At 30.9% G+C, this 25,278-nt stretch overlaps 3 protein-coding genes across 3 annotated transcripts; all 3 read left to right on the top strand.

Moving 5' to 3' along the window:
• The first annotated feature begins 8,475 nt into the window (after nucleotides 1-8,475).
• Nucleotides 8,476-11,272, top strand: LOC125808594 (uncharacterized). Its single transcript, XM_049488269.1, has 5 exons — nucleotides 8,476-8,482; nucleotides 8,623-8,720; nucleotides 10,692-10,753; nucleotides 10,833-10,891; nucleotides 10,981-11,272. Exons 2-5 carry the CDS (start codon nucleotides 8,641-8,643, stop codon nucleotides 10,996-10,998), a joined length of 219 nt encoding a protein of 72 aa, XP_049344226.1. The 5' UTR covers nucleotides 8,476-8,482; nucleotides 8,623-8,640; the 3' UTR covers nucleotides 10,999-11,272.
• A 1,631-nt stretch (nucleotides 11,273-12,903) lies between these two features.
• On the top strand, nucleotides 12,904-17,848 carry LOC125808603 (mitochondrial succinate-fumarate transporter 1). The gene is made up of 2 exons (XM_049488281.1): nucleotides 12,904-13,377; nucleotides 17,018-17,848. Exons 1-2 carry the CDS (start codon nucleotides 12,985-12,987, stop codon nucleotides 17,552-17,554), a joined length of 930 nt encoding a protein of 309 aa, XP_049344238.1. The 5' UTR covers nucleotides 12,904-12,984; the 3' UTR covers nucleotides 17,555-17,848.
• A 2,459-nt stretch (nucleotides 17,849-20,307) lies between these two features.
• Nucleotides 20,308-24,421, top strand: LOC125808599 (heparanase-like protein 3). Its single transcript, XM_049488276.1, has 9 exons — nucleotides 20,308-20,591; nucleotides 21,333-21,369; nucleotides 21,473-21,656; nucleotides 21,776-21,927; nucleotides 22,327-22,557; nucleotides 23,316-23,505; nucleotides 23,597-23,722; nucleotides 23,873-23,972; nucleotides 24,043-24,421. The coding sequence occupies exons 1-9, from the start codon at nucleotides 20,358-20,360 to the stop codon at nucleotides 24,409-24,411; spliced, it is 1,623 nt and encodes a 540-aa protein (XP_049344233.1). The 5' UTR covers nucleotides 20,308-20,357; the 3' UTR covers nucleotides 24,412-24,421.
• The last annotated feature ends 857 nt before the right edge of the window (nucleotides 24,422-25,278 follow it).

The raw sequence follows: 25,278 nt of genomic DNA, 5'->3' as shown, positions 1-25,278 counted from the left end.
TACGGAATCAGTTACCTGTTAGAAAATATAATTAAATAAATAAATATGTAATTGAAGTACACCTATGATAACTTGAAGTTTTTAGATGTATCACATAGTTTATTAGAACTCGTTTAGATTAACTGATAAATATTATGTGTTTGATAAGTATTGTAAGTGTTAAAATTAATTTTATAAATTACATGTTCGATAAAAAGTGATGAGAAGCTTTTAAAAAAAAAGTAGAATGACTAATATATTCTTGGCCTCTTTACCAAAAAATTATAAATTTGAAAGTAATTTTTTATGGAAAAGGATGATTAACGGATATGCAAGGGAGAAGTTAAAATTTTGTTTTGGAAAATGTATTTTAGAAATTAAATAAGGTATTAAAAATTCAATAATTTGATCAAACTAAAAATTACTTATAAGCTAAGAAATCATCATAAGTTGATGGTGATATTTAATTTATAACGACTTACAAGATTTATATGGAAGGACATGGAAATAGAGAAGTAAATATTTTGATGAAAAAATAATCAACTTATGATTTTGACCGACTTTAGCTTATAAGTAAATAATTTATAACCATTTCGAGCTTATCAAATACCTAGTTATAAAAAAAAATTGTAAGACAATTTAAACATCTTACAAACTTACGCAAATATCATACATCTAAGATATCAAAACATATAAAAGTCCTAAGTTAAGCATCAACCCAACCTATAAATTTTTTTTTATAAGCCCTCTATCTCAATTTAGTTTGAATGTATATGAAGTTTAAAAAATATAAAAAAAATTAAACCTCTCCTTCAAAAAGTACATTTTTGTGGAATTCTTATAAAAAATAATTAAATGAGATGTAACATGAAATATATTGATAATATTATCAAATATTTACTAAATAAAAATGTATCATTATTTTTTTAGATCGACTAAAAAAGAACGGATGATAAAAGGATTTGCTCGCACCGTATGAGCCTTTTGACTCCACCTTTTAAATTCTATCGCATTAATTAGATAATACGTGCTTAGCTCATAAAAAAATTAAAACTATACGTGAAACGTGTGCTTGCGCCGTATGGTTTTTATGTTAATTAGTTCGATGACATAAAAAAAAGTAGTGATGAGACACGTTAACAAGGAAAAAAAATATAAAAAGTGATTAGTATTTTTTTTCTTTAAAAAATAATATCAAAATGGCACATAAACATGTATAATGAGTTAAATATTTAGATAAGATGATAACACAATTCGATCTGATATATAAAAAGTAAATATTTTTTTTAAATATCATTTGTAAATGACAAATAGAGTCAAATATTTAAATAAGATATTCACACAATTCGATCTGATATATGGAAAGTGATTTTATTTTTAAAAAAATCATTTGTAAATGACACATGAGCAGGTATAATGAGTCAAATATTCATATAAGCTGATCACACAATTCGATCTGATATATAAAGAGTATCTTTTTTAAAAAAAAAATCATTTATAAATGACACATAAGCATATATAATGAATCAAATATTTAGATAGGATAATCACACAATTGTATATATTTAGATAGGATAATCACACAATTGTATATGATATATAATATAAAGCGTGATTATATTTTTTTAAAATCATTTATAAATGATACATAAGCATGTATAATAAGTCAAATCGTTAGATGATCACACAATGTGATTTGATATATAAAAAGTGATTATTTTTTAAAAAGCAAATCTTTTATAAATGACATATAAGCATGTATATGAGTCAATATTTAGATGTAATAATCATACAATTCTATCTATTCTATTTGATATATAAAGAATCATTTATAAATGACACATAAGCATATATAATAAGTCAGATATTCAGATGAGATGATCAGACAGTTCAATAATTTACCAGATTGAAAATTAAGCCGGGATTGAACCCTGTGATCCATAAGAAGCTTCTTTCAAGCGGAGAGAACCAAGTAGGTGAAAAGGCTCTGAAAACATTCCTATAAGTCATTCTTGATTTTTCTTCATAATATTCTTGATAATGAGCTAAAACTCTAGAAATAAGGTCTCTCATATCATTTTCTTGTGATTCTTGATCATCAAAAGTATCTTGTGCTACAACAAGTTCATTTAGAAATTGTTCTTGTCTAATTAACCAACCTTCTAGAAACACCTCAAAGGAATTATCATCATGACTACTACTTCTATATGATCCTCCTGGCATAATTTGGTTATAATCTTCTTTTTATAGAAGAAATTAAATAGAAGTAGAAGAGAGGGGGAGATAGAGAGGAGTTGTGTTTCTATTTATAAGAAGAAAAATGAAAAGAGGTGTTTGTGAAATTTCTTTTTGTTTTAGAGGTAATGACACCGACGTGGGAAATCGAAAGTTCTGTAGCTAACCAACTGAGTTACTATGAAAGTTTTGTAATTTGCGATTTGAATGGTTAAGTTTTGAAAGATTAAAAATACTTGTTTTAATTAAGTTTTTGAGATAAAATAAGTATTTTTTAATTAAAAAAAAATTCTTTTGTGACAAAAGCTTCATCACTCTTGATAATGCTTGCATTCTTTATATATTCAGGTTTGCTGAAACAAAATTAGTCGATGCTTATTCCTAAGATATTATCATTGTTGCCTTTTAAATTAATTGGTTAAATATAAATTTTAAAATTAAAAAAATTAAAAAATAAATATATATATATATATATTATTATTATTTTTTATTTTTTTTTTAAAATAAGTTAATTATAGAAATTTGACTAGACAGACAATTATTATAATCGGAATGAATTTTGTTGAATATTTTTGTTGGTTTTGCTTAGTGGGAAATGATTCAATGGATGCTTGAAGAATAAGGATGTTATTAATTAAACAATGAAAACTAATTATAGATTAGAGAGGATCATATTGAGAGAATATATATATATATATATATATAGGTTAAGCCAATTGGCAATCCTACTTGGCTTAATAAAATTGAAGATCATAATTAGAAGGCTGAAGAACGAAGAGCCAATGATGTGTTGACACGTCATAGATTAGTCTTCATGAAGGGGGTTGGGGTTAAATCGGTGGGTTTTGTCATATAGTGAAGAGCTTGTCACGGCTACGTGGATTAATACTCGCCTCCTAAATTCTCATTTACACTTGTCTTTGATTTCTTACAACGGTGATAAAGTCAGAAATTTAACGAAGAATATATAAAACATTACAAAATCGAATTTACATTTATAATATGTAATATTTGATTTCAAATAATTGATCATAAATCTAATACTTCTTATTTGATTTCTTACTATTATTATTCATTTAATGATGGTATCGAAAAATTAATGAAGATATGTAAATATTAAAAATGCACAAAATTAAATATATATTCATAAATCATAATAACTAGTATTTGATTTATGTAAATTATATAATTATTCTGTAAAAGATATGTACTGAACCATTCTTCTTTTATGAACACTTTTAAATTTTTAAAATATTTTCCTTTAAATAGATAAAAAAAAAATAGGGAGTGTACAAGTAATTTCATGTGTATATGAATTACAAGGCCTCTTGTCATGACTACGTGGATCCATTGTTAGCCTCCTAAAATATCGTCTCCATTTGTCCTTATCCCAACTCAGTTTTTCTCAATAATACAAATCATAATCATATGATATCTCACTCAATTAATTTAGATTTATATTGTTTACGCTATATTAGAAAAACATATTTTATATAAATAATTTCTTTGATCTGAATATTTGAATTTAAAATTTCTAGTTAAAAATGAAAGAATCACATATTAAGGATTTGGTCTAAACAAAGATATGATGAAGATCATGTTGTTCTACTTATGTTTGTTGTCTGATTTATCATCGTGAACAATTTATTTTATTAGCTTTTGTATAACGTTTTATTATTTCAATTCGAATATGTAGCATGGCCAAGTGTGATCAAGAGGATGAAAGTTTATGTCACTGTCCTTAACATTACACAATCATCTAAGTACAAAATTGATGCACATTCCTCAATCTATGATGAATTATATGGAAAATTGTTAAAATGAGCCAAAAAAGAAATCCTTTGCATTAAAATACCATATTATATAGTTGATTTTATTGATGAGGATTGAATTGTAATAAGACTTTATATATATTTTTATTATTATTATTATTATTACATTAAGGGAAGGGAGTGGGTAGGTGGATGCTACCTACTAACTACTGATGAGTTTGAATCCTCCAACCTCATGAAAGACGGATAATTCACCAAGTGAGTTCAAAGGCGGAGCTATACCCACCCAGGTGTCCAACTGAACATTTTTTGTTGGAAAATTAAGTTATATATATATATGATAAATTCTGCACTTAAAAGATATATATTTAAAGTTGGACATGCTTGACAAGAGTTATGCCTTTGACACAATGGTTATGAATGTCCATTCAAATAAAAAGTTTTGGATTTGAATCCCAAATAACACAATATATATTTTCTCCCTTTAATAAAATTTCTAGCTTCATCATTGAGTGAATTAGCCCTCAACCTTATAGTAGTACAAAATCCTCCACCTCATGAAAGACGGATAATTCACCAAGTGAGTTAGCCCTTAATCTTATAGTAGTACAAACTTAAAATGTGAATCAATCGTTTTTTAAAAGTTAAATTTAACAAATTTCACTCAATTTTCTTTCTTGGGAGTGTACGAAGTGTAATAAATTTTACTTGAAGCCCTAATTAACCAAACGAGTGATAAGTTTTATTAGTTAAATTAATGTGATTTTGTTAAAATGTTGCACTACATCATATGAAATGTTAAAACGAGAGGTAGAAGTAAACAAAATCATTTTTCTCTAAAAGAACAACCAAATAGATGGGTACGAAGAAAAAAAGAAGAAAAGATGCTCATTAATTTTTGTTTCTAAATTTTACTATTCATTTAATAAAAAAATTATGTGTCAAAATATTCTTAATTATGTCCAATTATTGTTACTTCTCCCTCGTTTCTTTTTAATTGTTACCTATACAATAAATGTTTGTTCTAAAATAGTTGTCAAGAAGGAATGGAGGCAGTACTAATTTTTGAAAAAAAAATTAATGTTTGCTGCTAATCTTTTTGAAATTTTATTATTGATGTATTTATAATTAAAAATTATAGACAATTAAATTTACAGTTACTTTTTATTTCGTAATTTCTCTAATTCACTTCAATTTGAATCAACCATGTTTTAATATTGACTTTGTAAGATTGTCTTCAATAAAACATTTCAAGCTCAAACTAATTAGATTATCAAATAATCAAATTAAAAAAAAATTGTAACTTCGAATGTCTTGAATTATAACAATCATTATAATATTGGTTTTTGTATTTAAAAATATTATGAAATATTATATAAATAAAAAATGATACTCTAATTGACATATGCAATGAAGTGAAATTTTAATTTCATTTTTAAGCACTTTTAGAATAATCTTGACAGTATATGTAATAATTGATTCTATTGAAAAAGTTTTCAAAACTATAATCAATAAAAGATATTTAAATATTTGTGTTGTTATGTAACATACAATAATTTATATATGTTTATTATTTTCTTACAAAATATTACAAAAAATGTTATATTGTCAATTGAAAAAGAAAAAATTAATTATTAAATTATAATTAATTACAATAATTTTTTAGAATTTATGAGAATAATATATATATATATATATATATATATATATATTTATTTATTTATTTATTCAATAATATATATTATTGAATAAATGTATCTCTTTTTTCTAAATTTTGACTTTAGTCCACTCATTTTCTTCGATATATAAAGCTAACTAATATGTCATTTTCTTTCTTGGTCGATATAGTGACTTAGATGGTACTATCTTTTGTACTCTACTAGTTATATCTTTGATTTTCTTCGGATTTTCCGGAAAAGGTTTTTCCACCCAAAGTCAAGGGATAAAAATTATGGATTTCTTCCTTCTCTCGGCGTACGAGTAGGAGTAATGCGAAAAAGTCTTTTCTGTCGATCATTAGGTTAGTTTGACAACTTTCCATTAGTCTTGGACTTTTTCCCTAAGTTTTGTAAACTCGATTGGATCATAATTGTTTGGTTCTTCACTAGGATATAGCGAAGAATTGGAAATTATTCATGTACCATTCCCTTTAATTTCAGCCGAGGAAATAAAGTTAATTTGTTCAACTCAACTACACGAACACAACTCAAAAACATATCAAGAATATTGAAGTGAAATCAAAATATATATATATGAAGCTAATTCCGTGAAAAATATTATTTTTTTTCAATAGAGAGAAAACTAGAGGTAAAAACAGATAAAAATGAAAATGAAAGAGGATAAAAACGCTACGAGTTCACATACCTTGACTTTAACGACGGCGAGAAACATTGGCAATAAACTTTCGGTGAGAATCGACAGAGCAGCATCTGTTTTGGGCTTCTTTTGTTTCAAGTTGACCCCGCTGCAAAAATTCGTAGATCAAAATATGTTTTTTTTTTATCTATATCAATATAAATTTGCTCGGCATAAATTTAGAGATAAAATCAAGTTATTCAACATAAGTTGTATAGTATATCTATGACCTAATTCATTTCGTATAAATTTAAAGATTTTTGCTTCGTTTGGCATAAGTTCGATTTACCTAGCTACACATAAGTTATGTAAGAATTAAGTTATATAACACAACATAACTTGTGGATTCTTAAATGAACTTGTCTCCTTAAGTAGGAATTAAGTTATACAATACGACATAACTTGTTGAAGCTTTATAGAAGAAAAAAAAAATCTGAAAAAGAAGAAGAATTGTTTCAATTTTTTAGTTTGAAGTGAAAAATTAACATAATTTTTAACCAAGTAGATTATAAAAATGTCCAAAATGGTTCTAATTATTTTAAAGATTTAACTAGTACAAAAACTATTTGTCTTGAGTGCCATTCTCAAGTCTCAAACCTCTCTTCATGATTTTAGCCTAAAGATAGAAAAAAACCTACTTCCTTTGTCTCAATTTATGTGACACATTTCGTTTTTCGAGAGTCAAACAGTTTAAGTTTGACCGAGAATTTGCTCATTAAATTTTCAATTTTTTAAAAATGAAATTTATATATTTGTAAACTACATAAAAAGTACTATAAGTCTCAATAATTGATAATTCAAAATATTAAAAGATATAGGAAAAATTTACGGTCAAAGATAGACTTGTTTGAATCTCGAAATTCGAAATGTGTCACATAAATTGGGATAGAGAGTAATTATTAACACAGAAAATATGAGCTTTCCCAATATTGCAGCACAATTGGTAAAGGATGAAAGGCACAAAACTATACTAAGAAAATAACATGTGCATGATTAGTGTACTATACACTATCGATCGATCGAGAAGAACAAGTACCTTAATTACTACTATATAACAATATTTTTTTCCACTTATATAGCAATAGTTTTTTTTTATATAAAATTAGATTATTTTTTAAAAAAAAAAACGCAGAACGAGTCAGCCACATTATCACATTATGGACTTAAAAAAATTTATTCGTTTGTAGCAATAATTTTATTTTTCTTGTCCACTTCAAAATACAAGAAATAATTATTCCAATGTTCACGTATAACCCAGTGGATCCAAATTCCACTAGACTTCCAATGCTAGGTCTTTTGAAAATAATAATAATAATAATTAAATGGATGACGTGGCGGTCTTTATTGACACGCGGCATTCGTTTTCTTATTATATAAACGGAAATGAATTGGGTCTGCTGAGTTTGGTCTGAAAGTTGAGTTTAAAGTGAGGTAACAAAATAACTACAGTTACAATAAAAGGGTTAGATTTCAAATTAGGACATGGCACATCAGTTTCAATTATGGTCAATTCTAATTAAGAACGTAACCAAATTTACTAAATTCGGTTAGAATTTAAATAAGATTAATTAATAAGCTTTTTAATCTTAACGAAATAAAATAATTATAAATTAATTGATTCGAAAATATAATCTACTAACTAACTAATACTAATTTCAGAAAATATTTAAGTGAAACAAAATCTTTTTTGAGACGATTTTTGAACAATGCTAACTTCTTTTCTCTAACACAAAATACAAATGAATAGAATTTAAACCCTTGACATGGATGGCCAAGTTGCTCAAGCTTCAAAGCATGTTTGTTTTCAAAGAAACTTTTATATGAACTTAGTATTATAAAATAAGTTTCGTAGAAATTAAGCCACATAAGACATGCCTTATGTTATATTTATTTTTTTTACATGCCTTATGCTATATTATGTTACAAAAATATAATTTTTATCTTATTTTTTATTTTTTTATTATTAATGTAGATATTTTCAACTACTTTTTGTTGTTGAAGGACGTTATTCTGGGCCGCTGGCACCCATCGTTAATTGGGCCACATAGCCCACTTGTCCAGTTACCTTATAAATACAATTTCCCTGCATTATTTCCCTCTTTAAAGTTCTTCCCCTTCAGATTTGGCGATATCTCGTTTCCCAGGTTAGGGTTTCTTCGATCTGTTCGATTTTCTTACTTAATCTATTGTTCGATCTTCGGAGATTTTTCAATTATAGCGAAAACTGTATGAGTTTCATATTTCTGTATATGTGTATTGATTTGTTTTCTTATTTGTGTATAGTTGTGCAATCTCAGCCATGGCTGGTGGAGGAAATTTCATTCATAGGGTCATTTCTTATGTCGCCAATGAATTGATCGTTAACGGGCTCTCCAACAGGTAGTTAATTCTATTTTGGTTAATGTTTCTCTGATATTGAGGGGAGGGGAGGGATGATGACTTCGAGAGTTCGTATGACTTCGCGTAATCAATTTCGTGCATATATTCTCCTGTAAAAGAACTGTCTATACCCTTTTTTGCACTGCAATTTTTTCTTGATTAATGATCATATCATATGATTATTGATCAAGTCAAAAGTTCTGTTGTTTGATGCTCCAAGTTTGAATTTCTCTTAATAGTCAATTATGTTTTTATATGAGGTAATATGCAACTAATCCATCTCTGATTGCCGCCTTGTTTGTATGTGTATATACAAAATAAAACATAATATAACAAAAATATACCTTGTATAATCCATAATCCCACAAAGTGGAGTCTGCAAATAAAACAAACATGATACAACTGAAATTAATAAAAGCACCTTAGGTGCCACTGGCATAGGGCTATACTTAATCCCAACAAGGTTCTGAGTTCAAATCCTGCTTGCCACAATTTTTGAATCTTTTCCGTCTGTTTAGGACATTTTTAACCTCAAAATGTAAAATATAAGCTCCCTCATTGTAGGTGCAAGGATTCGAACCCAGCTAAGAAAACACATGGAAACTCACCTAGACCAATTCCCCCAAACATCATTTGTAGTTTAGGGTGCCTAGTAATCAATATATACTGTACATAAGGTATATAAACTTGTATACATATGATTTTTTCCGTGGTTAACGGGTGCACATGACTCACAATGTAGGTCCGCCTCTGACCTTTGGGAGATGTGTGTCAATATGAGGAACCTTAAGATGGATTTATCTTGTATGGAAGGTTGTCATTGATTTGTTGGTGATGCATAGCCTACAATGACCCCCAAAAAATATAATTTAGCTGGAAACATACTAGGGGACTGCGTCTGTTATTGATCTTTACGTGTTCTATACCGCATTGATCTTTACATGTTCTAATATCGCATGCATGCTGATGATGACTCCTTGGGCTTGTAATGATTGACTAGATGATAGCAATTCTTTTGCTAAAAACTCTTTAACAGACTGAAGCTATTCCTTTTTCATCTTCCCTAAGCAATTGTGTTAACATCATTAGGGTTTCCTATTTTGAGGCTATTTGTGTTTATGGCCTTTGTGTAGGATTATTGTTCGACTTCTCTTTGCAACGTAATTGTGTTAACATCATTAGGGTTTCTAGTGATTGTTAAGATGATTGTGATTCGATGATTAAACATATGATGATCCAAGGCTGCCTGGTCATCTTCTTATCTTAATTTTGTATGTTTGTAATGGTTGTGAGACCATATCAGTGTGATAGCTCAAAATCTGTGCTATCTTCATTATACTTGGTGCCTTGTTGAGAAAGTGATTCTTCTTACAAGTATTTGTTTGCATATGATGCCTTTTGCTTTGACCGGAAGAAATATGATCTTTCATCAATTCTGGGGTGGTTTGTTGTGTGTTGTCATATATGTCAATCTTGTGTTATAGTGCGTTTGATTCCATGTCTCTTTGCTATGCAACTACAAGCAAAGGCAAAGGCGGTTTTCATTTTTGTGCAGTTCTAACTAAACAAAGAATAAGGAATCTGTTAAGTTATGGTTAGCTTAGCTTTAAATAAGCGATTGCCTAATGGATTAAAGTCTTCTGTTGCCACTATTTCTTGTAGCCATCTTAGTGGTTCCAAAACTTAACAGTCAGTAATATATTCTGAAGGCCAAACTTGTAGGAGATTAAGGAATTTCATATCTATTCTACTGGTGGGTACTGGTCAAGAAGAGAACTATATGTGTGAAATGTCTTTTTTCAAAATTTATTTTATACTGTGTTACATCTAACATCTTCAATTTACTGTATATACTTTTTGATTCTTAGAGCTAAAATATAATAAAATGAAGTAACTTGAGCAATTTGGGTAATGCTTGAGATGTTATCTTCTGAATATACCCACTAAAAGGCCTCTTTCTCTTCATCTCAGCGCTAGTTTTCAAAGATTTGCAGTGAGGACATCAAAGAGAATGGAGGATCTATCTAAAATGGGTAACTATTATTTCCATCTTTTTCCCTGTTCTCGTGAATCTTTCAGGCCATTGTAACCATTTGTTTTTGGCACTTGCAGCTCAGCAAAAGAGGCAAGAAATTGCTGATCAGGTGAAGGATGTGTCTAAAAATTTTGAGGTAACAATGCTAAATCTTTTTCAATCAAAGTATAAATACTGTTGAACTAGTGACTAACACTTATTTATTTCCCAATTTATGCTTCGCAGTCTTTCAAGGACCGGTGATTTTGTAACTTGGTGTTCTCCACAAATAATGGAATGAATGTAGTAAAATTTAGCTCAGTTTGTAAAGTAGTTTGAAGACAAATGCTTAAAGTTACACTATCATTTGAGGATTTGGTATTGTATGACTCAATTGTGTTGCATTGTTTGATTATCAATGCTTCATCCTTTTTCTCTTTCCCTTTTGTGATTTCTGTACTGAATCTCTCCTGTAAAGATGCCCTAGTTGGCATGACAAATTTTGAAAATAAGTTTGGTCACAAAAATTTCGAAATAAGGTGATGGTGCTAGCAATAATTGTTAATAGTTGTAATTGATGGTGTTGATGATGCTAGCCTAAACTGAAGTTCAAAGTGCATAATCTTCATTAACTCAACAATGGCGGTAATTACACCAAAATTTCTTACTTAATATAAGTAAAATTTGAGGTGGATAAAATAAGCGAAATTTTACACCTAATTTTAAGTTTGAGCGGCAGGCAAAAAAGGAATAAAAGAAGTTCAAGTATAAATTGCTCAATAGACTACTGAGTGAGATATGGAAAAGAAATAGATGATTATGTGTCGTCAGTTAAACCAAAAGAGATATCTCGTTCAAGGTTGAGCGATTTGTTCATTTTAGTTAATTAACAAAACAACTGGCTATTTGTGCATTTTAGAGGGAAAAGGGGCCCTTTTAGCTTTTGGACTTGTATAAAAATAAAATCTTTATTTTGTATGCACGGTTAAAAAAGTATGGTTGAAATGGTGAAAGAGAGATGAGAAAACTAAGGTTGAAATGGTAAAAGAGAGTTGAATGAAAAAAAGAAAGATATTCTATATCTCCAACTTATTATGTTAGTCTCGGTGGATTTTTGGACTTTCAATTATTTCAGAATTGTTGGAGTTACACAATGCTGTGTCTAAAAAATAAAGTGAAGCAAAGTGCATGACAAAGTAGTAGCCATCTGACTCATGTTTTCTGAAGGGGACAAAGAATTATAATGCTAAATTAGTGAAAATTATATGACAATGAACTTGAATTTTCTTAAAAAATCGAGATATCCACGTCTCAATATGAGGAATATTTAATTATTTTTCTTCATTTTTATTACTAAAAAAATAATCAGAATCAAGGACCATAATTGACAAATGACCTCAATTTTTGCCTAGAACCGACCCAAAATCAACAAGCTGACTATGCCAAAAATGTGAATCGATTTCCTAAAAATAATAACGAAAAACTCAGTCTTCCAAAAATAAAAAAATAATAATGAAGGACTCCGTCTTTCAAAAATACATATTAAAAAAAGTAGAAGGGAATAAGTAAACAACGTAATCCACGACCAAAAAAAAAGGCGAAAAAGAAAATACAGTTCATTTAATTTATTTATTATTTCAAAAACAAATTTTAATTTTTACTTTTAATAAATTTAAAAAGACAATAATAATTTGTTTTTTCATAATTCACCTCATTAATTACTTATCTAATGAATGAGTACCTTACTTCAATTAATATATTTACTACGTTCATGTTAACTACTTTTTTCTCCAAATATCAATTATTATTTCATATATACACGTTTAAAATTCAAAGCGGACAACTAAACATTATAAGGTCCACTTGTGTTTCCGAATAAATTAATATAGCACTAACCACCATTGAATACGGGAAAAAATCCCGCAAAGAGTGCTTCCTCAAATGGATATTCAAATTTAATCAAACTTTAATACAAATAACTGAAATAAATTTAAATGACATATTTAAACAAAATTTCAATATCTCACAAAATTTCATATTATAATTTTATATTGTATGACGAAACGTCCCTAAATATTAGTGCTAAATATTAGTGAGTTTCGAATCAAGATCTAAAGAAAAGTAAAAAGAAAGAAAAAATTTATGCAATGTCATCACGTCTCTTTTTTGTCCACTGAAGCAGAGGAGAAGGTCGTTACCCAATAAACCTCGGCGCCGTTTATACTTTCTCATTCTGCTTCATCAACTTCAATGGCGGAAGAGAATTCAAGGAGCAAGAAAACGATTCCACCGTATATGAAGGCCATTTCTGGCTCATTAGGTGGAATCGTTGAAGCCAGTTGTTTGCAACCGATCGACGTTATCAAAACCCGGCTTCAACTGGACCGGGCCGGTGCTTACAAGGGGATTGTCCACTGCGGTTCTACCATTGTTAATAACGAAGGTGTAAGGGCTTTGTGGAAAGGATTGACGCCATTCGCTACTCATTTGACTCTCAAGTATGCGTTGCGTATGGGTTCAAATGCGGTTTTTCAGACAGCTTTTAAGGACTCGGAAACGGGTAAGCTTAGCCCGCAAGGTCGGTTGATGGCTGGTTTTGGTGCTGGTGTGCTTGAAGCTCTTGTTATTGTCACGCCCTTTGAGGTTTGTTGATTTCCATAATTTCTCGTGATTTAGTTTTGATTGGGTTGAATCTGCTATATATGCACATAACATGTTTGTCTTAATTTCTGATCCAGTAAATTAGTGTAACTTTGGAACCCAAACAAATCCTTTTTGATAGTAGATAGTTTTCTTTTTTGATAACCGTGGTGTCTTGGCAATCTTGCACGCAGTGCCACCAGCGACAGGTACCAGATAGCTAGATGGAAAGAAATCAACCTAGCGTTTTTATCCGATTAATAGATCAGTTGAGACTATTTAATCATATGAATTGATGATTTAGCTTTGTTCGTGGGTGAGATTGCTGCTTGAAGTACTGACAGTAATAAGGAGATGATTTAGGACAAAGAGATGAGTAAAACTAAAATTAACAGCTTGAAGTACGACGATAAGTCGACAACAAGGAGGTGATTAAGGACAAAGATATAAGTAAACTAAAACTATATAAACAACATAGCCAACATAGCCAAAAAAGGAAATTAGTTGTTTTTATCTAATACTAAAAAAGATAAGAAATGATTACTGTGTATGCGGAGAGAATGTGACTATAAAGCATTTACTCCTTGGATTGTCGGGTCTAATTATCGTGTCAATACTAGTATACACGCTTTACATGCAGAAATGATTGTTGTTGGAGTGATAACGGGTGTATGCATTCTGCCCTGTCTGAAACAGAGTGATTTGGCTAGAGCTGAGGGTAAAAAAACTAACATTCGTTTTGGACTAAATGCTACTCATGTTTTCATAAGTGCAAATGGTAATTAGAAGCTAATCAACTTGGTAAACCAAATGTTTATAAGGTGTTTATTTGTCAATGTGGTTTTCATTCAATCACTTCGACTGTGCTGCTAAATAATGCATCTAAGTCTTTGGAAATTAGGTTCTCCTCCTTACTAAGATAAATTCCTCTAAAATATGAACCAATGATGCCGTTTTACTAGGTTGAACACGTGTCTTCATAGTATACTCTACATTATTAGGTTTTGTGCGTCCTTTTGTACTCAAATCATATTTTTATTTTTTGTTTCTTCCAACAAGGAAAAAACTAATGTAGGGCCAAAATATCCCTTTAAAAAACCCAAATACATTTTCTCCTTAAGAATGGATTAGGGGTTTTTGTCCTGCCTTCTCCAAGAGCTGAGGTTATGTCTCTTTCTCATGTACACTCAACAATGACCATGCTAAGGATGACTTAAGTTCTCTTGATTATCATTCATTATCAAACAATTGACTTCATCTCCAATTTAGACCCAGCTTTTGTTTACATAAAACTTTTAACTCTGACCTCAATACAGAAATTAGGTCAATTAATTGAATGATATACTTGAAGAGTTTATCCACCTAGTGGAAGAGCATTCCAATTATCCATGATTTCCGTTTCAAACAAAGCCATGAATAATTTGGCATAGACTGAGTGATAGATCTAATGTGGTTAAACATTTACAGGTTCTGTGGACACTATAAGTTGTGACCTTAGCTGACTTTGTGTGGTTTTACAGTTGATCAAGCACACTTTGCAAAAAGATGGCCAATTTTTCTTAGTTAGGTAATTGGAACAATTTTCTAAGGGAAGTGGCTTGCTTCAAAGAAGGAGAAAAAATGTATATTAGGATAGATGATTTCTCCAAGGCTTTGGTCTAGTGGTAAGACTGAGTGCAACAAGTGATGTGTGAGTAAGGTGTACGTCATGGTTTCATACCTTACTGTAGACAAAAAAATTGGTATTAGGGTAGAGGAGTGGACCTATTATCCATCGAATTTCTAACCATGCGCCACTGGTCCATTGGGGTTATCTCAGTTATAAAAAAAGAAGATGATGATAGTAAGGTTCTGTTAAGCTTGATCATTCTTATTCAAAAAACAGGGATTTTGCAGTTCTACTATGGACTTAGTAATTGTAATATTAATATATGTACTAGGAATTTTGTAGTTCATTCAAATTAATGGATATGCACAGATTTTTTTATTTTATTTTTTGAAATAGGCAACTTTGATGCACAGAATTATTAGCAGTTCTACTTTTATTGTTTCTGATTAGTGTTGATCATCAACTGTCCATTGAATTGAAGGCGGTCCTTAGCTAGTGGAGTTTACAATATGATAAAGGTCTTAAGAGGTTACCTCATGTATGAAGTGCTCCCTGGCTAGCGCAGGGTTAAGGGGAGAGTAGGTGTATACCATACTTTGTCTTCTCCTTGGATAAGATAGGTTGGACCAGTAAAACGGAACTAGGAAAAAGTGCTCTGAAGTATGGCTTCACTAGTTACTAGAGTGACAAACCAAAGTCAAGATATGGTTATGCACCTGTGGTGCTTTATCTAGAAAAGATATTGGTGCAGCTCTAGAGAAGGATGTTGGAGTAAGAATACTAAGTTGGATTAAATATAAGTTAGAGGAGGAGATAGAGTAACATTGTTGAGCTGAAAGGTTATGCCATGATTACAACTTACAACACAACAAAGAGCACAAGAAAATTAAGTGCTGCAGAATATAGTGGAAATTAAATGCTATCTCAAAATGTCGAGCAATTCAAGATTGTGCTAGATGGAAAAGAATTAGGGAGTGCAACACAGGACTAATTTGTGGATTTTCCACTTAATGTTTCTTTTAGGTGGCAAAAAGTATCATTCATTTAATTGTTAGTCGGTGAAAACTCCTGTAAATAGCGTGGATTTGTGACATCTGGTGATCTTTTATGTGAAAAAGAATATGATATGAGAAGCAATAAATTGAGTGGAGGGGGCCAATGCATTTATTGTACAAGGTTAGCCAAATCTTTCAAATTCAAAAAGGAAGTAGTGGAACGATGGTCAACGGGTAATTCCCCTCTCTTCCATTTAAGTTTCGTAGTGGCTCATTTTTTAATTTTGAGGATGAATGCAGTTCTAACAATGGAGAAATTTGGATTGTTGACCAGGCTTAATTGGGTTTTTAAATAATTTATATTGATAACCATACAGTTAAAAGAAATTAATGTCCAAAAGGTTGTAGATTTTATTCTTGAAGTAGATTTGGTTCCTGATAAATGGACTAAAGTTTACCATGGACATGCAGCATATTGCACTACAAATTTGATATTATCTTTGCAATGGAAAAGATAGGCGAGTTGATGGTGATGGATACCTATTGCTTTGTCGAGTATGTAGAGGTTCTAAAAGGATGGTGTGGAAATGTTTGTATGGAACACTTATCTCCTATCTTAGCTGGGATGCTTTAACCTTCCAGGGGCACTTACAAAATGCTTGCATTCTGCACTGTTCATGTGTTTCGCATTTTTTTTAATACAGAAGTCTTTAGAAGGGGTAATGAAAGCATCTGTAAAATAATTACACTCTGCTCATTTGTATATGGTCGCTTGTTGAGATGTTTTTACTTTCATTTGCCGGTTGACGCTAGGCTTGAAGTGGAATACCTATCCGCTGTTCCAATTGAATGTTGTCCTGTATCACTTGTCAAGAATTATGTATACAGGATACTAATTTCTGGTTATTTGCATGACTTTGCATAATATTTTGTATACTAGCATCTCTAAAATGGCTCAATATCAGAATTCAGAAGAGAGATTTTTGAAAGGATATTCAGCATAAATCACTGAATGATTGTCAAATTTTGATCAATGCAGGTGGTGAAGATTAGACTACAGCAGCAGAGAGGATTAAGTCCTGAGCTATTGCGATACAAGGGACCTGTACACTGTGCTCGTATGATTGTTCGTGAAGAAGGCATTCTCGGTCTCTGGGCAGGTGCGTCGCCAACAGTTATGCGTAATGGTACGAATCAGGCCGCCATGTTTACAGCCAAGAATGCATTTGACACAATATTGTGGAAGAAACATGAAGGTGATGGGAAAGTTCTTCATCCATGGCAGTCTATGATATCAGGATTCCTGGCAGGGACAGCTGGTCCTATATGCACCGGTCCATTTGACGTTGTGAAAACAAGGCTCATGGCTCAGAGTAAATCTGTGGGCGAGTTGAAGTACAGAGGAATGTTTCATGCCATCGCAACAATACATGCAGAAGAAGGATTACGTGCCTTATGGAAAGGACTAATTCCCCGGCTCATGAGGATCCCACCTGGACAGGCGATTATGTGGGCTGTGGCTGACCAAATAACTGGCTTTTACGAGAGGACATACTTGACAAATGCACCCTTATAGTAGGTACTACTACAGTTTTGTCTTCGCCTTTCTTAGTTCATTTTTCTGGCAGAAGCTCAGCTAGTTTTTCCCTTTATAGTTTCTGTAGCTATTGTTTGAAGGCGAAAAGAAGATGACGCTACGCCTTATCCACATTTTTACTGAGATCCCGCAACCTTAACAATGTTTGTCTAGACTACCTCTATCTTCACAGGCTGAGGAACTGAGTTTTGCAGTAAAATTGAAATCTTTAAGTCTCATTTTGATATGTACTGAGGATAGAAATCCTAACTGGTGTGATTCAAGTGCTTGAGACATTGTTGATTTTTTACCCTTGCCAAAAGGGGAAAAAATAAGACATTCTAAACTTTTGGCAAGTCTTTAAGGGTGCGTTTTGTATGAATTTTTCTATTTTCTCGTGTTTGGTTAGTCAAAAAATTGAAAAATATCTATTTATAGGAAAATAAACTTCTTGAGAATTGAGGAAAACGATTTCCATAATGAAAAGAAAAACAACTTGTATCGTCTCATTCCCACCCTTGTAATCACCCACCCCCATGCACTCCCCCATCCCCACCCTTATTCTCCGAGGTCTATATTTGAAAAATATTTAGTTTAATTTGTTTAGTTTGAAAAAATTAAGAGATAATTTATTATGTTATACCAATTTTATTCTTGTTAAATTTTGCGAAACACACGTTTAGTAAAGTCTCACTACACCTACTGTTTATACTCTATATGTCATATCCTTTAAGAAGTAATAAATAAAATAGTATTTTATATTTTCAAAAAGGAATAAATTGAAGGGGAAAAAATAAAGTAATTCTACTTTGATTTTGTATATTGATAAGTAATTTGGGAAATATATTTTTGATAATATGGAAAAGTAATATGAGATGAAGAAATTAATTTTTAAGGGTCATATAAACAAAAAATATATAAGTAAATTGGTCTAGACTTGGGAGGGAGTTCGTAACTTTCTTTATTAACTACTTCCTCTGTTCTTTTTTTACTTTTTCACTTTGAATTTTACATGTGCCTTTAAGAAATAATGATTTATTTGAATATTTTGTCATAATATACATATTAATCAAGGTACATACTTATTAAAAAATTATTTTTAAAATATTAAATAAATAAAAGTGAACTATTTGTCATGAAGTTTTCCAGAATTCCTACATTAATTGACAACTTAATTAATTCTTTCGTTTACACATCTCGAGACTAAATTAAATATTTATGGAGATCACAACTTTGCTAATTTTAAAGTTGATCCCACCGATATGCAAAGGCCAAACTCATCAGATCTACTTATAGTAATTTCCAAAATAGTCTTTGTTAATTTTTTTCATACTCCCACTGTCCCTATTTACTTGTTCACTTTTCTTTTTATAGTTATTTCTAATTACTTGTTCATTTTGACAAGTCAAAAAAATGACAACTTTTTTCCTATTATATCCTCAATTAATTACTTTGAAAATGTAGAACTTTTTAAAAATATTAAATTTTTAATTCATCTACTTCATAACTAATAGGGGTAAAAAGGTAAACTCACTATGTCAATAATTGATTTCTTAATAGGTGTGCCAATTCAAAAATGGACAAGTAATTAGGGACAGAGGGAGTATTATTTTAAAAAATATAATTTTATTTTTATTATAATTTTGAACATATAAAATAATTATTTTTTAATATTTTTATTCTTAGTATTAATTATTTATTTTCTAAATTGTTTTACAAGATTAATACATCAATTAATAATAATAGAGTGATAAATAGTTATGTCAATTATTATTTTCTTAATAAATGTTTTGAATTCAAATATAACAACTAAAAATAAACGGAAAGAGTACTAAGTTTGTTACTCCAACATATCAGAACAAATGGTATTTCACATGATAAAAAAGACATTGATAATGTTATTTCAATTTTATTCTTATTTAAATAAAAAAAAGTTCACATAATAAAGAATTTATTAAAATTAAGTTAGTAAAAATACATGTTACTTTCTAAAAAATAATAATTTTCTTAAAATATGTGCTTAACTTAAGAAACACAATTTTATTTTAAACAGAAAAGTATAAATTCAAACAATGATATAGCAAAATTATTATTCTATTTATTGTTCCTTAAAAAGTATGTCAAATTGTTCTCTCTGTTTATTTTTATTTGTCTATTATTTTAAAAATAAAAATTCATTTTGTACTTGTCACTTTTAACATATCACAAAACAATAATTACTATTTTTTTTTGTATGTTTTATTCTTAACATTAATTTAGTTATTTATGTTCAAAGCCTAATACTAAATATCAGAATAATGTAATATAATAATCATACCAATTACTTCCTTTGTTCATTTTCTCTTGTCACTTTGACTTGGCACAATCACTAAGAAAATAATTACTGATATATCTATTTTATTACATTATCTCTATTAATTAATGTTGTAATATTAGATCTTGAAAAATAATTTGGAGAATAATATTTAATACTAAGAGTAACATATGAAAAAAAAAACATATTTTAAAAATAAGTGATAAGTAAAAGTGAACAACAAAAGTATTATTTTGAATGTGTCACATTTAAATATATTAAAAGTGAACGAAGCGGAGCGAGCAACCAAAAATGCTGGATGGCGCACACGATTCCCACATGTATGATAAGTATATAATATAGAAAAATTATTGTCTTTTATGCATTTACTCCTACATGTGGACATCTAATGCTATTTTCATTACAAAATTCCAAAAATGAGAAGAAAATATAAGGGAACTTGAGACCAAATTTTATTTGAGTGTAAAATTACTTACTAGAACTGTGCAAATGGCTTCTTCCTTATGCTTCTTGGTGTTGTACTTCTTGCTATTGTCCTTGTACGTCACCCAAATTTCAAGAGCAGAAGAAGATATTGTTGAAGAAGGGATTCTTTACATTGATGGGTTTTCTTCAATTGCAAAAATTGATGAAGATTTTATTTGTGCAACTTTAGATTGGTGGCCTCCTAGTAAATGTGACTATGGAACTTGTAGCTGGGGAAATGCTTCTCTTCTTAATCTTGTAAGTTCCACTCTTTATAATTTCTTCAGTACTAGAGGAGAAAATGAACCTTTTTGGATCTTTTTAGGTGTAAAAATGAAGATATTTTGTAAAAAAGGACATAAACTATTTTTTTTTTTTTTGGAAGTGGCCTAGAAAAATCATTTCTCTGCTTACTTGTTGTATAATCTATTTGATTTGTGGTTATGTTAATTTATGAGTTGGTTTCATATTAATATTGTAGTGTAAACCACTATACCCACTATACATTCTTCATATTTTGATAATTTTAGGCAGGAATATGTTTTCCTTGAAAATAAGTGAGTTTTTTTTTCTTTTCAAGTGGTTGGTAAGTAAGCAAAAAAATTATTATCTCAAAAATATTTATATGTTATCTAGTAAAACACTATGGGGTGGGGAGGTGGTTTGGGTGGGGGGTGATGGTGGGAGCGTTAGGTGTGTGGGTTGGGAAGAGACAATGAAATCGGAATGTCATTAATGAAACTTGTTTTCGTATTTTCATTACGGAAGTCTAATTTCATGGGGTACATGTTACCTTCTACCTACACAGGTAGCGGGTAACTCTGTCTAGACTTGGACACATGGAAAGAAATCATCTAGTTGTTTTGCGTTTACTGATATTTGAACCGAAGACGGGTGGTTCAATCCACTTCATTGACTACTCGGCTACACCATTGAGCGTATTATGCTATGTTCAACCTTACATCTCATTGGACTGATGGGAAGTGTTCTTTATTGCAGGATCTAAGCAACAAGGTATTTTTTAATGCAATTAGAGGTATAAAATTTTGGAGAGACACCTATCCATGATACCTTCAAAATTTGTTTAGTAGTTTTCTGATTAATGAGTAACTAGTGAAGTTTTCTCCTGCATTTTGCAGCGTTTTCTCCGTTAACAATTAGACTTGGAGGCACATTGCAAGATAGACTAATATACCAAACGAAGCATGATAAACAACCATGTACTCCTTTTCTCCGTGATGATACAGAGCTGTTAAAATTCACCCAAGGTTGCTTGCCTTTGTCTCGTTGGGATGAACTCAGCGAATTCTTCAAGAAAACGGGGTAACTTTACTTCGTGCAGTTTTCTGCATTTTAAACTTGAGTGAGGAAAATCGTATAGGGACGTGATAGTTATGGACTGAGTTCTTGTTAGTGAAGAGCTATTATGTATATCATTGCAGGGCAAAAGTAACTTTTGGGTTGAATACTTTAAATGGAAAGAAAATAGCTTCTGATGGCCGCACTGCTTTGGGAGATTGGGATTCCAGCAATGCAGCGTCTTTAATCAGATATACAGTCAGCAGAAATTATACTATCCACGGCTGGGAGCTTGGTATGAAACTCTCTCCATTCTTTAACTACAGTTATTTTAAGGGTATGCAGATATGCAAATGTAGCATAAATGTAATAGAATTAACAATACTGTAAAGAGCAAGTAGTATGAGCATTATCCTTGTATTGTGGTCCAGTATTCTTTTTGTTATCGTATGAAAGAGCATATGCATCAATTTCCAGTAAGTAGCGATAGGGAACGTTTCCATTGTAGTTGACAGTATATCCATAATCTTTCTCTTGAACAAGAAAATAAATGTCAAAGGGCTTCCGTAAGACAGGTTTGCATGGACCACTTCCTTCCATAGGAACACAATAACACAAGCCAACTCTGAAACTGTTGATCATATCTTGGCCTACTCTCTGCTACATTTGATTTACATTTGTAGTTTCTTTCCAGGAAATGAATTGAATGGAAACGGAATAGGGCCAGCTATTTCAGCCGATCAGTACGCTTATGATGTTATAGCTCTTCACAAATTAGTGCAAGATATATATAAAGAGAAGGATGTTGTGCCATTAATCCTTGCACCAGGAGGAATATTTGATGCTATTTGGTTTCCAAAATTTATAAATAAAGCATCCAACTCTCTTCAAGTAGTTACACATCACATTTACAGTGTTGGTGGAGGTATGTTAAGCTCTTTTTATGTGATTCATTTACAGTGTTGGTGGTGGTACGTTAAGCTCTTTTTATGTGATGAAGCTTTAATATTCCCTGTAGTCGTAGTATTTCTCATGTAGTTTCTTGTCCTTCGATTTCTGATTCTATCTTTTGTCTCTTGAACTTCGATTATTGCAATATTGTGTTGCAGTTACTGTTCCTTTTTTCAGAATAGTCATCATACTTCCTATAGTAATTTTCCATGATTTCTTCACTTACATTATTTCTTTTTTCAATATGCTTTTCCTTGAGCCGAGGGTTTATCAGAAACAACCTCTTTGCCTCCCAAGGTAAGGGGTAAGGTCTGCGTACCCTCCCTAAACTCCACTTGTGAGATTACACTGAGTATGTTGTTGTTGTTGTAAGCTTTAATTTTCTCCTAATCCTAGGTACCTAGCTCAGCCACTGTAATTGTTATAACGGTGTCAATTTTCTGCTGAATGCCCCTCAAAGTGAGAGTCTTTCCATTATATAGAGAAAATAAAGATTACACATCCCGAAAGATCCGCCATCCTATCCCTAAAGATCAGCTATTCTATCTCTACAAATCTGCTATTCAATCCCTCTAAATCTGCCTTGCTATTCCTCCAAATCAGCTATTCTATCACAATATTTATTCTTTTGATTCTACAACAAATGTATATGATCATGCTAATATAATTATAGTAATATATACAATCATTTAGTTGTCCATCATGCTAACAAACGGATCATCTCATATTTAGGCAATGACCCCAACCTAGTTCAGAAAATACTTGAACCTTCTCATCTGGATGAAGAATCCAAATACTTGCAAAATCTTCAAGGCGTTCTCCGAAATTCTGGAACTTCAGCTGTAGCATGGGTTGGTGAAAGTGGAGGAGTTTATAACAGTGGTCGCAATCTTGTTTCAAATAGCTTCGTGTCCAGCTTTTGGTAATAATTCAACCTAACTGGTCTATCTATACCTCTGGTAACTTTCTTGTCAATATTTCATAGAAGTGATTTTGCATCTTGCAATATATAGGTACTTGGATCAGATTGGGATGTCAGCCACGTTCGATACTAAGAAATATTGTCGACAAACATTGGTTGGTGGCAACTACGGTCTCCTCAACACCACAAACTTTCATCCAAATCCTGATTATTATGGGTATTTAGCAGCTCTTCAATGTTGTTTTCTTGAAAACAAGACTAACTGCATCATCTACAGAACTAATGTAGAACATGTTTAACTTCGTAATGTAACATACTTGTTTAGCATTATACTTATTGTTACTTGCATTCTCTTTCATGCATACAGTGCTCTTTTATGGCATCGTTTGATGGGAAGGAATGTTCTATCGACACAGTTCCAAGGAATGAAAAAACTGCGCTCATACGCTCACTGTTCAAAATCTTCTGTAAGTATAAATAGTGTAAATTCGAACATGAGAGATTGTGATGTCTAAATACATAATCGATATGTTGCAGGAAGGAATCGCACTGATGTTGATCAACATGCATGGTAGTACAACAGTTAATATTAGTCTTTCAGTCACACTTGCTAACACAAACGAGTCGCCAATGCTGCTACAAGTCACGAATGATCAGAACCCGAGACACGGAATTGAGAGGGAAGAATACCACCTTACAGCCAAAGATGGTGATTTACATAGCCAAACAGTGCTTTTGAATGGAAAGGAACGTAATGTGGATCATTTTGGAAGAATCCCTCTCTTGAAACCTATAAGAGTGAACCCCTCTGATCCAATTTCCATTGCTCCTCTTTCAATTGTATTTGTTCACATTCCCACTATTCAAGTGCCTGCTTGTAGTATGTCTACTAGAGAGTACATGTAAGAGTTATTTCCTCCTTTGATCATGGATTTATTTTTGTAATAAATTAGGTGCTAATGAATAAGAGCATGTTTGAGCACACTTTCAAAAATCTACTATTTTGAGAAATAAATACTCAAAAGAAGCACTTTGCCAGAGTAGCAATTTGTGTTAAACTATGAGCTTGTTTATATTGACTTATTTTAGATGTTCTAAACATTTTTGTAGTGTTTAGGGAAAATGAAAAAGAGTCGATAAAGTAAGGTAAGGTCTGCGTACACTCCATGCTTTCCATATCTCAATTGTGGGATTATATTAAGTATATTGTTGTTGGATAAAATAACAAAAATAGATCACTAAGTCAGAATTCCTAACTTATATTTAAAGACATTTAAAGCCCATCCAAACAAGTCTTTAATCATTCAAAAAACTCTTTTTTCAATTTTATCTAGAGAAGAGAAAAATTACAAAAGATATTGATAAAATCGGATATAATACATATAGTGGTCGAGACACTGTATTCAATAAGAAGGTTTAACATCTACTTTATGTATATATTAAAAAATATGACCTTTAGTGCAGATCCCGAGGCTTCGGACTAATTTCGAGCCCCCTCGTGAAATTTGAAATAAAATGGAGTTTGAGCGTGGGATCCAGTTTTTGTTGAGTCAACCTCAATTGGAAGTATCAACTGCTTGGTTGAGTCTAGAGTATCAAATTTAATGACACAGAGTTTCGAACGAATTTCGAGCACCTCGTCAAAAAATTGACACTTGCCAAAATTAAAAATTCTAAATAATAAGATAATTTTTTTAATAATCAACTAATCGAACTATTAAAATTTTCATCGCCCCTCTCCGGTCTGCTCAAACACAAAAAAAAACAAATAGT

This window comes from Solanum verrucosum, unplaced genomic scaffold (assembly GCF_900185275.1).
Source record: "Solanum verrucosum unplaced genomic scaffold, falcon-dt-bn FXZP01000654.1, whole genome shotgun sequence".
NCBI lineage: Eukaryota > Viridiplantae > Streptophyta > Magnoliopsida > Solanales > Solanaceae > Solanum > Solanum verrucosum.
The sequence above is the reverse complement of the archived record's forward strand: the minus strand, read 5'-3'. Positions and strand labels throughout refer to the sequence as shown.

Excerpts from the sequence above, each read along its gene's own strand:
- LOC125808599 (XM_049488276.1), top strand. The coding sequence starts at position 20,358 with ATGGCTTCTTCCTTATGCTTCTTGGTGTTGTACTTCTTGCTATTGTCC. Across the intron at positions 20,592-21,332 it reads ATGCTTCTCTTCTTAATCTT|GATCTAAGCAACAAGGTATT; the intron begins GTAAGTTCCACT and ends TCTTTATTGCAG. Across the intron at positions 23,723-23,872 it reads CCAAATCCTGATTATTATGG|TGCTCTTTTATGGCATCGTT; the intron begins GTATTTAGCAGC and ends TCATGCATACAG.
- LOC125808594 (XM_049488269.1), top strand. The coding sequence starts at position 8,641 with ATGGCTGGTGGAGGAAATTTCATTCATAGGGTCATTTCTTATGTCGCC. Across the intron at positions 8,721-10,691 it reads GTTAACGGGCTCTCCAACAG|CGCTAGTTTTCAAAGATTTG; the intron begins GTAGTTAATTCT and ends TCTTCATCTCAG. Across the intron at positions 10,754-10,832 it reads GGAGGATCTATCTAAAATGG|CTCAGCAAAAGAGGCAAGAA; the intron begins GTAACTATTATT and ends TGGCACTTGCAG.
- LOC125808603 (XM_049488281.1), top strand. The coding sequence starts at position 12,985 with ATGGCGGAAGAGAATTCAAGGAGCAAGAAAACGATTCCACCGTATATG. Across the intron at positions 13,378-17,017 it reads TTATTGTCACGCCCTTTGAG|GTGGTGAAGATTAGACTACA; the intron begins GTTTGTTGATTT and ends TGATCAATGCAG.